At 36.5% G+C, this 12,383-nt stretch overlaps 1 protein-coding gene across 4 annotated transcripts in view; it reads right to left on the bottom strand.

Moving 5' to 3' along the window:
- LOC122673830 (phosphatidylcholine translocator ABCB4) overlaps window positions 1-12,383 on the bottom strand; it is a 70,974-nt gene that overhangs the window by 36,145 nt on the left and 22,446 nt on the right. For all 4 annotated transcript variants that reach the window (XM_043871722.1, XM_043871721.1, XM_043871723.1 and 1 more), the window contains 5 exons: window positions 8,900-9,013; window positions 7,276-7,386; window positions 6,930-7,055; window positions 3,728-3,931; window positions 3,222-3,392 (listed from right to left, as the gene is read on the bottom strand). In XM_043871722.1, the coding sequence (XP_043727657.1) occupies window positions 3,222-3,392; window positions 3,728-3,931; window positions 6,930-7,055; window positions 7,276-7,386; window positions 8,900-9,013 (726 nt within the window). The remainder of the gene's footprint in view (window positions 1-3,221; window positions 3,393-3,727; window positions 3,932-6,929; window positions 7,056-7,275; window positions 7,387-8,899; window positions 9,014-12,383) is intronic.

Below are 12,383 nucleotides of genomic sequence, written 5' to 3'. Positions count from 1 at the left end.
AAAGTATATATTTGTGAATTTCGAAGTTAGCAACTGTCACCCTTGACCAAAGAATTTTGGCTAGAGTAGAGGAGATATGACACAAAAGAATATGTTCAAACCCCCCCACGATGACAAGACACTGGCAAACAAGTATCCCAGATTCAAGGAGACCAACTGTGAAGAAATCTGAAACTTCTAATGTTGGATGTGCAGGCGGGCTTCCCTGGTGGCTGTGACGGTGAAGAATCCGACTGCGATGAGGGAAACCTGGGTTCGATCCCTGGGTTGGGAAGATCCCCTGGAGGAGGGCTTGGCAGCCCACTCCAGTGTCCTTGCCTGGAGAATCCCACAGACAGAGGAGCTTGGCAGGTACAGCGCCTGGGCTCCCAAAGAGCTGGACACGACTGTGTGATTGAGCACACAGCACAGGAATGAGAGGTGGGCCCAAACAGAGGAAGGACTGATCTATGAGTCTCTTTGACTTCTGGGGAAAAAAGCATAAATGGAAACTTTTAGGGATCATTTCATTAGATCACTATTTTCATTCTTTTCCTGCCCCTCCAGTATGGAAACACTATGAGTAGAAGAGGGACACAGGTACAAAACTTTGTGATTATTGACTTTCTTTAAAAAATCAAAATATAAAGTCTGCTTTTCTATTCTTTAAGATTTTATACTGGAAAACCTATTATTTATTTTGAAGAACAGTTGCTATCTATTGAGCCAAAAGTGGATACGGTCATTAATTATTTTTTTCTAATGTAGAATGTATTACTCAATGAGCTAGGCCATGGTAATCAATTCAGTAAAAATTTATTCAGGCTTTACTATGTGCAGGCACTGGAGTAGGTATTATAGAGTAAACATGAGCCATTTATTCGTTCTGCCTCTTAGGAGAGAGAAAGAGAGAAAGCATATAAATAAACAGCTAATTACAATAACATGGTGCCAGACAAGAGATGGTGCTAAATGTAGAAAGGATCTACAAAAGGAAAATATTATGCTTCCAGGCTAGGTAATCAGAGAGGAGAAACAGTAATAGTGTTATATCCTTATGCTCCTCAAGGGACAGAGAATTACAAAACTCAACTTTTCATTGTTAAAAGAAAGTTGGTTTTTAACCAGATGAAGCGGCCAACTGACGAACCAGTATCACTGGGGGAGAGTGCAGTATGAAGGACTTCCCTCTTAAAGGCATAGTTTATCATCTGAAAAATATTTCAGTTATCTTGCAATGGATGGAGTCAATTCCGTAGATTAGAAACCATCTGTAGCAACTACGGTAGATAAAAAATGGCCCCAAACTCTTTGCAACTATTCCCTTCAGAGATGGACTGTATTTTTCCACCTCCTCAAATTTGGGCAGGCCATGTGACTAGTTTTAAGCAAAAGATGTGAAGGAATCAATGCTTATTCAATGTCTGAAGCATAGACTTTAAGAGGCCTTAGAGCTTCTGTGTTTGCCAACAAAAACTGCTAAAATTGAAAGAAGTAATGTATCCAAATATGAATTAAAACTTGCACGGATACAACTTCTGCTGACAGAATCCACATCATGAACAGACTGGTCAGTCATTCTGCTTGTTTAGCACAGCCAGGGCTGCCACCCTTGAATGCACACCTCCTAGAAAGCTTTGGGGCCTGGGTCCAGGGCTGGCTGGGACTTTTCCCTAAATACCTCTTATCGCACGCAACTCTATGCTAAAAAAGCTATACTGACATGTTTTAAATCGATTGTTTAATGAATGCATGCATTTGTTTTCATGATTTCCTGGTTTAAGTCACTTCTAATTAACCAACCAAATATAAGTCCCCTATGTGTTATATTTTGGTTCCTTGAGACTTAATATACATGAAAGCAATGTAATTCAGTACACAAATTTATGAGGAATAATTATCATATTCTCTCATTAATTATTAAATTACATTATATAAAATAAGCCAAAATGTTAATGTGATAAACCACGAAGCCTGAATTAACTACAGTTTATAGCACACAAGGCAGTTGTGTTTACTTAGGATTCAAGTATAAGTTTTCCTGAGAAAATAAGGTTCATACAGCTCATCTGTATAATTTCAAGAGGACATATGTCAGATATAAAATATATAATATACATACATAAACATATATATGTATGACTGAATCATTTAGCTGAACACCTGAAATTAATGCAACATTGTAAACCAACTATATTTCAATAAAAACTGAAAAATAAAGTAGGTCAATTCAAAAAAACAGTATTTCAAGAGGCAACGTGGATAGACTGTTGAATAACTTGCACATTTTATTACTAAACTTTCTGAAGTCAAAAATGCTTATGACGTTTATGTGTGTGAAATCTATTTACATAGTGTCATCTGACTAGTCTTCATACTGTGTTGTCATGACAGATGACACCAGCACGAACCTTGAAGTGTCCCAAGGTAAGGTTCATGCTGCGAAGCTTCAGCTTAGTAAAGACGACAGTGAGAGATTTAGAAACACTGAGCCAGGCCCATGAGTTCAGCGGCCTTGAAATATGTTCCTTATTTATATGCTTAAAGAAACACACAAATCGAACTTTATTTCCGGAGAAGCACCCCTTCACTTTTATGAACAGATAAAGATGATGTACTGCTACAAAATAAGGCAAGTATTTTGAACTGCTTTTCAGATGGACCATTGGGTAAGTAATCAGAATTTTCTTTGTACACTTTACTGCAAGAACTTTTGACTAAAGTCCTAACCATGTGTAAAAAACCAAACAAAACCCCCAAAGCTAAGCAGCTCACTGCACAGGCCTGGACTGGAGGATAACTGCACCTTGGTCCAATAAAGCAAATCAGGAAATGGGCTGCCTGCCTCTCTCTGCAATGTGCCCTGACAGAAAGGAGAAATCAAGAAAGTCCCATGGCATTGACACGTACACACTGCTGTATCTAAAATGGATAACCAACCTACTGAATAGCACAGGGACCTCTGCTCAATGTCATGTGGCAGCCTGGGTGGGAGCGAGTTTGGGGGAGAGTGGATTCATGGATTGGAAATGCTGAGGCGCTCTGCTCTGCACCTGAAACTATCACAACACTGCTAATCAACTGCACTCCAACATGAAATAAAACGCTAAAAACAAAAGCCCCACGGGCGAGCTTCAACTGCTCTCGTGTTCACGTTTTTCAGCCGAGGCTCGCAAAGCATTGGTGAGAATTTCAGTGAAGTTTCAGTGGGCTGGTCCTTCAGGGGTGGAGGATCCACCCACCTTATCCAGGGCCGCCTGAACCTCGGCTTCACTCTCCGTGTCCAGCGCTGAGGTGGCCTCGTCCAGCAGCAGGATCTTGGGGTTGCGAACCAGCGCCCGGGCGATGGCGATTCTCTGCTTCTGTCCACCGCTCAGCTGGACCCCTCTCTCTCCAACCAGGGTGTCAAATTTCTACAACAGAAAGCGTGGTAGAGCTCTTGAAATATTTCAAATAGAAGCAGCTATGGAGTCTAGGGATTCATGGAAGACAACAGGGCGTTTATGAGTCACAAATCACAATAAATCATGTCACATTCTAAAAAACTACTAACACAAACTCTGTATAAAATTTCCTGTGAGTCACTGTACCAAGCTACACTCCTTAACCCTCCAAATGGATAACTCAAGGGACTTACCTAGCAAAGTTGGACAACCTGGAACCTCAAACATTATTAGTTTAAGCTTTGAAGAAAGAACTCAGTGGCATGAGTGAAGTTCGAGGGCACTCAAATGAACAGAGGCTTTACCTGTGGTAATCTCATGATAAACTCATAGGCGTTGGCTTCCTTCACAGCTTGCTTTATTTCATCCATGGTGACATTTCCACGGCCGTAACGGATATTTTCAGCAATGGTGGTGGCAAAGAGCACTGGCTCCTGACTCACCACTCCAATTATTTCCCTCAGATACTTTACATTAAATGTCCTAATATCCTGCCCATCGATGATAATCTGAAGAAACAAGACACTTCCATTAAATCTTTTAAACCATCTGACGTTGAAAGCATTTGTCACCAAAAAAGCCTTAGCTAATGTGTGATTCACGTTGTAGAGCAGAAACCAAGACAACACTGTAAAGGAATTATCCGCCAATTTAAAAAAATAACAATAAATCCACTGGATCCATACAAACTGATGAGCTATTTATGATTTTACCACATGACATGTAAATAAAATGGTGCTAATAAAATTTTTTCTTTTCCTTTTTCTGGCCATGCCACTTGGCTTGCGGGATCCTGGTTCTCAAGCAGGGAATCAGATCCAGGCCATGCAGTCAAAGTGCTGAGTCCTAACCACTTAGAGCGCCAGGGAACTCCTGCTAATAAAGTTTCTTCACTAGCACTCACATAATATTAAAGTCAGCACCAGTGATTTATATCTTTATTCTTTTAAGAGACACTTTAGTGGGATTATCAGCTATTTCTGCTTGCCGTGTTTACAAAGGTCCTATATTTTGAATGCTTTAATTTTTTATTTAAATTATTACCATTCAATTTATACACTGGAATCTATTATTTTAATTGGGGTGTTTTCAACATTGGTGAAACCTATCTTTTAAGTAATCTTTATCAGAACTTTGCATATTATTTTTAGAATATAGCTCAATAAAATCTGTTTGCTGACAAGACAAAAAGAAAAAAATACCTTAGCTAATATTTAACTTATTTCAGTGGTTAGAAATGGGAATTGGAAATAAAGAGCAATGTGCAAGGCTAAAAATAAAGTCTATTCTCTCTTTTGATTTTATTATCTTATGTATACTGTTTTTCATGGATGGAATATTCTCCATAAATGATTATATATTGCTATGTATTTTGGCATAACTATGATTTTTGCTTACCATTATTAAATCTGAATTAAAATGGCCATTTACCTGCCTAGTCTACATATCACTTTGATGGCCTTATGATGTTTTACTCTACATAATGTGTCAATACCATAATGTACTTCTGCACTTCCCACCTGCTGAGTATTTGGCTTCGTGCAAAGAACACTGAAGGACAATCATAGTAAAAGGACAGAATGACCAGACTGAAGAGTGTATTTCATTTTCTCTTCTCCAATAATAATTGCTTAACTCATACAATGACTGTCACATGTTGGGTATTTATTATTTGCTGAATAAAGGTTGAACAAACTCTCTAAAAAGATTTTTAATAATTTACAGTGTCAGCAGGAATATATATATTTGCTTCACTGTAATTTACTAGCTTTTATCATATTAATCTGTCTTTTCTAATTAATAAGTGTATGGTATTAGTTATATTTAATTCATATATAAGTGAAATTGAGCATTTCTTCAAACTTTTTTACAAATCCACATTTATTCTCAAAAGATATGCATGTTCATAGCCTCTGATAGATTCATATTAATTTATAAAATAGTAATATAATAGTTTTACCATATATCATAAATTTTTCATTCCAATTTCTTTCTTTCTTAAACTATAGCTTTATTGATTTTTATTGGAGAGAGATTTAAGGGAAAATTGAATCAATCAACTGTACCACTGGGCATTTTTTCCATTATTTCAGCAGTAAGAAAACTTAAATCACAATTTGAACAGTGAATATCTCTGAGTTATAGAATTTCTAAAGACCTTTTTTTCCTGCTGACATGTATTTTCTTTTAAAAATGTATTACTCCAATAGTAATTTTTAAAATAAGATGTTTTCAAATGCTTATCTCAATGTAAGTACTTACTAGGTTCTTTTTTAAAAATGAAGAAAACTGTTTATACTTAAACCAACCTAGAATTTGCTTTAGGAAATGAGAAGGGACCCATGTTCCTACTTGGTGTATCAGATTTTTCAAAGAAATTTTGTTAATTTTATTAAAGAAAGTAAAGAATTCGTGTATCCTAGAATCTCTGTCCTATATTAATGCCTTTTTGTGGTTTTTTTGTGTTTTTCTGTGTAACTTGTAAACTTCTGTTTTCATAATTATAACACATTTCAATGTCAGGTAAACTCAATGTTCGCAAGTCAGTACAACTGAGGAAATTTGAATATTTGCTGTGGGCCCCTATATTACTGTTAAATTTACTGATTTTGATAATTGTTTTGTGATTAAGTAAGAGAATGTTGTCCCCTCAGAAAATACATTCTGCTTTGCTATACGCCTGAAATGAACACAATATTGTAAAACAACCTATAATCCAATAACATTAAAAAAAAAAAAGAAATTATACTCTAATGTATGTAAGGGTCAAGGGGCATAATATCTTTAACTTACTTTCAAAGGTTCAGAAAAAAAAACGGTATGTATGTTTGTGTTGTGTTTTATACATACACATAAACATGTAGTAAGAAAGAAATGATAATAATGCAAGTAGGTCAAAATAAAAACAATAAATCTGGGTGAAGAGTATATGTGACTTCCTTACTTGCAACTTTTCTGTAAGTTGGAATTTATAATAAAAATTTTAAAAGATCAAAAAACTATACCATAGGCCATTACTGTTTCTCATGTCCCCAGTTTCTTAGAGACTGTTCCACTTTCTTTTTCAGATATTCCAACACTGAAGAAAACTCAACTGTCTTTGATGAATTTAATTACTGTCCTAAGATTTCTTGTGACCCTGAACACAAGCTTATTGACAATTACTAATGTGGAACATTTTAAACCAAACTCAGTAAGTCATTGAAAATAATCCTCTCAGTGGTTTGGATGACTATTTTCCAGTGACACAGTGGATTATGAAAAGCTTAGCTGGAACAGAGAAGAGCACTGTCTAGCTTCTTTGAGTTTTATCGTCTTGACTACTTTTGTCAAAATAGCCCAAGGGTTTGAAGGTCTTACCCAGATGCACTGCAATTCCATAGCACCCCCCGCCCTTTTTTTTAAACCAAAATTGGATTCACATGCAAATATGTTATCAAAAAAATTTTCTAAGGGCTATTTGATACCCAGCTTCCCACTTGGAAGAGCGGGGCTCTCCCCACTTACCCGCCCCACGTCAGGGTCGTACAGCCTCTGCACCAGCTGGACTACTGTGCTCTTCCCACAGCCGCTGTTCCCAACCAGGGCCGCCGTCTGCCCGCTCTCTACCCTCAGGTTGAGGCCCTTCAAGATCTTTAAGGGAAAGAGAGAAAAACAGTACACTTCACATCAAGAGCCTGAAGGAGAAGTAATCTGACTCAATTTCACATTTGGAAAAATAGTATTAAATAAGGGAATATAACCCCCAAAGGAAAAGGCACATACATATCAAAATAACAGAGACTGTGGATTCCTGAAGATGATTAAACAATCAATCTAAATTAGGAATCCCTATAAATATAACTTATAATACCTTGACATCCGGCCGAGCAGGATAAGAGAAATGAACATCTTTGAACTCCAAATTCCCTTTGATGTTGTCTGGTTTGTGTCCTCTCTCTGAAAAACTGTCAATTGTAGGATCCTAAACAAAACAAAATTCAATGGCTATTCCATCATAGCATTTTTAAGGAATATGCTTCAGCAATTCCAAAAACAGGACCCAGAAAAGCATAATTCCCTTCACGTGAGTCAGAACCCAAGTTGAAGACTATATATGTGTGTGTGTGTGTGTGTGTGTGTGTGTGTATGTTTGTGTTTATGTGTTTAAGGAAGTATTCCTTCTCTGAAAATAGGTTTTTCTTAAAAAGCACATAAGGGATATATTCTTTTCATTTCATATGATATTTCACTTTAAGTTTCTGGCATATCCTCATAAATTTTCTAAATGTACATTCCTATGACTGCAATTACAAAATATACTATAATTGATATATCCAGGTATTTCAGCATTTAGTGAAAATTAGCTTATTTCTAAACAATAAGTGTGTGGACTGGATTGAGAAGACTGAACAATTGGTTAGGGACAAGTTAGTTTGGAATGATGTAAATTTTCAATATATGCAGAAGCTGAACAATTTTCTCATGACTTAGACTGATGAAACAGGAATTGCTTGGACTAGACAATTACATTTCAGTTAGCTAGCTAGCATTTTCTCTGTATAAATGCAGAGACCACCTTTAATGTGTCAAAATGATTTTCTTTATTTCACTTCAGTCAAGATAACTTATGCAATACAACTGATTCAAAATTATATCATATATACAGTGATAATTTTTTTTTTTTTTTGAGAGAGAGGGCAACCCACAGCAAAACATACTATCAATTTTGGTCCCACCAATCACTCTTCCATCCACTCATCCAGTCTACAAAGCATAATATTCTCAGTCTGGCTACAAGATGAAAGAGCAAAGGAGAAAAACTAGGAAGACAAACATCTTTGCTTTGAACTCTAACAATGACACATTAGTTCAGAGGCACTTTCCCAAATGAGATCAGTGCTATTTGATTAAAGATAAGCATTCAGAAATATTTTTTCTTTAAAATAAAGTTTATTGGAGAGAGAACTCTTTTAAAAAAAAAAAAAAATCTGTTCTCCTTTATAAAAGTTCTTAGCACATTCTGCCTTTTATTCCCCAATTGGCTAACTCAAAACTTAAATTTTATTAAACCCTAACTTGAGGCAGGGACAGTAATAAGCACTCCTAACCTCATTTATTCCTTACTTGAAATCCCATTTCTATTATTTATTATTATTTTGTATTGATTCTTTAATTTGGAACCATTGTGAATGTTACAAATAGTCAAGTCTAGGCTTAACCAGAAAAAGTTTCCTCATCATTTAGAGCTGGTTTTGATTACTGATCTTGGGATCCTGTGAGTTCTCAGACTTAGAATACAATGCAAATAATTAACCTTGAAAAAGAGGTAATTTTTCAAACTTTCACAAATATTCAAAAGAGGCATTTGGTTTTATTCATTAAGAAGCAGAGGTTTTTCATGTCACTTAATTTTTACAGGACATTTAACATAAAGCCAGATTTAATTATCCAGGCCTCAAACACATTTTCAGCATTAAAAATAATAAATGACTCACATTATCAATAATAGCAAAGATCGCATATGCTGCTCCTCTTGCATTGGCAAAAGCATCAATACAGGGAGCCGCCTGTCCAATGCTGAAGGCGCCGATCAGGATTGAGAAAAAGACCTAAGCAAAAGAGCACAAGGAAAAGTTACCTGTCCCATCCCAGTGTCCACTGTCACCTGAGACATCATGTTCGGAACACGGGCTGCCCGAAGGGTCAAGATCAGGTCTGTCCCTTGAAGATTTTTTTCAGCACAAGAGCAAAATTTACAAGGTCACTACAGAATTTTGTTGCACAAATGGGTTTCTTCAACCTCAAAAATATTTTTTCATCTATCTTGTCAAACTATTGGTTGTTCTTCTCCTGGGCTTAGACAAAATCAGAAGGATTTTTCAAACCTGTTGCCTTGATTCTGAAGCCATTGCCACCAGAGGAAAACATTTTCCATCAGTATTATTCATTACTACATTATTTTCTCTAACTATGCATGGAATTACACAGAATGTTCAAGATGAAACAAGGTAGATTTTGGCCCCATATAACTTTCCTTAAAAAGTGCCATGTTTTATATATATATATATATATATATATATATATATACACACACACACACATATATATATACATTTTAATAAGATTTTTAACATTAAAAAGTAACAGTTCACACATTATAAATCACATCTGTGTGCATTAGTTAATAATTCCTGAACTGGAGGAATCAACCTGCCTGACTTCAGACTATACTACAAAGCCACAGTCATCAAGACAGTATGGTACTGGCACAAAGACAGAAATATAGATCAATAGAACAGAATAGAAAGCCCAGAGATAAATCCACGAACCTATGGACACCTTATCTTTGACAAAGGAGGCAAGAATATACGATGAAAAAAAGACAACCTCTTTAACAAGTGGTGCTGGGAAAACTGGTCAACCACTTGTAAAAGAATGAAACTAGAACACTTTCTAACACCATACACAAAAAATAAACTCAAAATGGATTAAAGATCTAAATGTAAAACTAGAGACTATAAAACTCCTAGAGGAGAACATAGGCAAAACACTCTCTGACATAAATCACAGCAGGATCCTCTATGACCCACCTCCCAGAATATTGGAAATAAAAGCAAAAATAAACAAATGGGACCTAATGAAACTTAAAAGCTTTTGCACAACAAAGGAAACTATAAGTAAGGTGAAAAGACAGCCCTCAGATTGGGAGAAAATAATAGCAAATGAAGCAACAGACAAAGGATTAATCTCAAAAATATACAAGCAACTCCTGAAGCTCAACTCCAGAAAAATAAATGACCCAATCAAAAAATGGGTCAAAGAACTAAACAGACATTTCTCCAAAGAAGACATACAGATGGCTAACAAACACATGAAAAGATGCTCAACATCACTCATTATCAGAGAAATGCAAATCAAAACCACAATGAGGTACCATTACACGCCAGTCAGGATGGCTGCTATCCAAAAGTCTACAAGCAATAAATGCTGGAGAGGGTGTGGAGAAAAGGGAACCCTCTTACACTGTTGGTGGGAATGCAAACTAGTACAGCCGCTATGGAAAACAGTGTGGAGATTTCTTAAAAAACTGGAAATAGAACTGCCATATGACCCAGCAATCCCACTTCTGGGCATACACACTGAGGAAACCAGAGCTGAAAGAGACACGTGCACCCCAATGTTCATCGCAGCACTGTTTATAATAGCCAGGACATGGAAGCAACCTAGATGCCCATCAGTAGATGAATGGATAAGGAAGCTGTGGTACATATACACCATGGAATATTACTCAGCCATTAAAAAGAATTCATTTGAATCAGTTCTAATGAGATGGATAAAACTGGAGCCCATCATACAGAGTGAAGTAAACCAGAAAGATAAAGACCAATACAGTATACTAACACATATATATGGAATTTAGAAAGATGGTAACGATAACCCTATATGCAAAACAGAAAAAGATACACAGATGTACAGAACAGAATTTTGGACTCTGTGGGAGAAGGCGAGGGTGCGATGTTTTGAGAGAACAGCATCGAAACATGTATATTATCTAGGGTGAAACAGATCACCAGCCCAGGCTGGATGCATGAGACAAGTGCTCAGGGCTGGTGCACTGGGAAGACCCAGAGGGATTGGGTGGAGAGGGAGGTGGGAGGGGGGATCGGGATGAGGAATACATGTAAATCCATGGCTGATTCATGTCAATGTATGGCAAAAACCACTACAATATTGTAAAGTAATTAGCCTCCAACTAATAAAAATAAATGGAAAAAAAAATAATTCCTTTACACAATTAGTCTGTACTATAGCACACAAACTTAACACATTTCCCTTCATATTTTCTTTTTCCACTAGGAAAACAAATTGATACAGAAAAGTTAAGACTGTAGTTTCAGAAATCCAGGTTATTAGCATACATTAACTGAGAAAACATAAATGAAGAGAAATGACTCCTTTCTCTCTGGGCATGGTGAAGCATCTACTTATAGTTCGGCTTTTCTCAGAAGATGACAAAAAACAATAACACTTAACATACCAGGACTCAAACATCTATCTACTATCTGCCATACAGAGAAAGACCAGCAAGAGAGCAAAACAACGTCCCTACCAGAAGCAATGCCATAAAGTTAACACACTCGAGTCCTTGGTCTTTATGAAGACGTCATCACTGGGCTCCCTGCATCATGGGATCACTCTGCCCTCCTATTTGGGAGAAGTCACTGTCTACACCCAACAAATGGGGAGACCAGGCCAGAGAGGATGAATGCCAGAGTCAGGGCTCAACCTCCCTGCTTTGTAAAATTTAGCAAGCGAGGAAGTAAAGAGAGGTGGCGTGCTTCCAAGCTGACAAGGAGAGGGGACCAACCAACATGAGAAAAAACAGACTCGGCAGTGATGACACCTCATCCAGCCAAACAGCCCTCAACACTTTGACGGGGGTCTGAAAGTACCACTCTAGAGAACATTCTGAAATGATACATTTTCATAATGCCCCTAAGTCATCATCAAGGGGTCAAACTGTGTTCCATGTCCCCTGTTTAGAAAGACAGGGAAGTGCAGGTTTTAAAACATGGCTAGTTGAATGGTTACATGGTGTCCTGACCATCACTGACATGGAAAGAAGGTCACAATATCTTGTTTATAAAAAAATTTACAAAAAGATATGCATAATACAATTTAGGTTTCAAGAGAAAAAAACCCATATACAGAAAATAATCTGGAAGATATACACCAAAAGTTATCATTACGCATATATGGATTTTTAGATCATAAGTAATTCTAAGTAATTTCTAATTTTTAAAAGTATTCTAATCTTTTGTATAACTAGTATGTATAATTTTTCTAATCATAAAATGAATTTATTTTCATTTTATAGAAGAAAAAAAACCTAAAATCACTTTTCATCTTGTATTTGGAAAGCCTATATGATATAAATTAAATGTTCTTTCATACTATGATCTATGTATAATAATGTTT

The sequence above is a fragment of the Cervus elaphus genome, chromosome 18, assembly GCF_910594005.1.
Source record: "Cervus elaphus chromosome 18, mCerEla1.1, whole genome shotgun sequence".
Classification (NCBI taxonomy): domain Eukaryota; kingdom Metazoa; phylum Chordata; class Mammalia; order Artiodactyla; family Cervidae; genus Cervus; species Cervus elaphus.
Note: the sequence above shows the minus strand (reverse complement) of the source record. Positions and strands in the feature narration are given on the sequence as shown.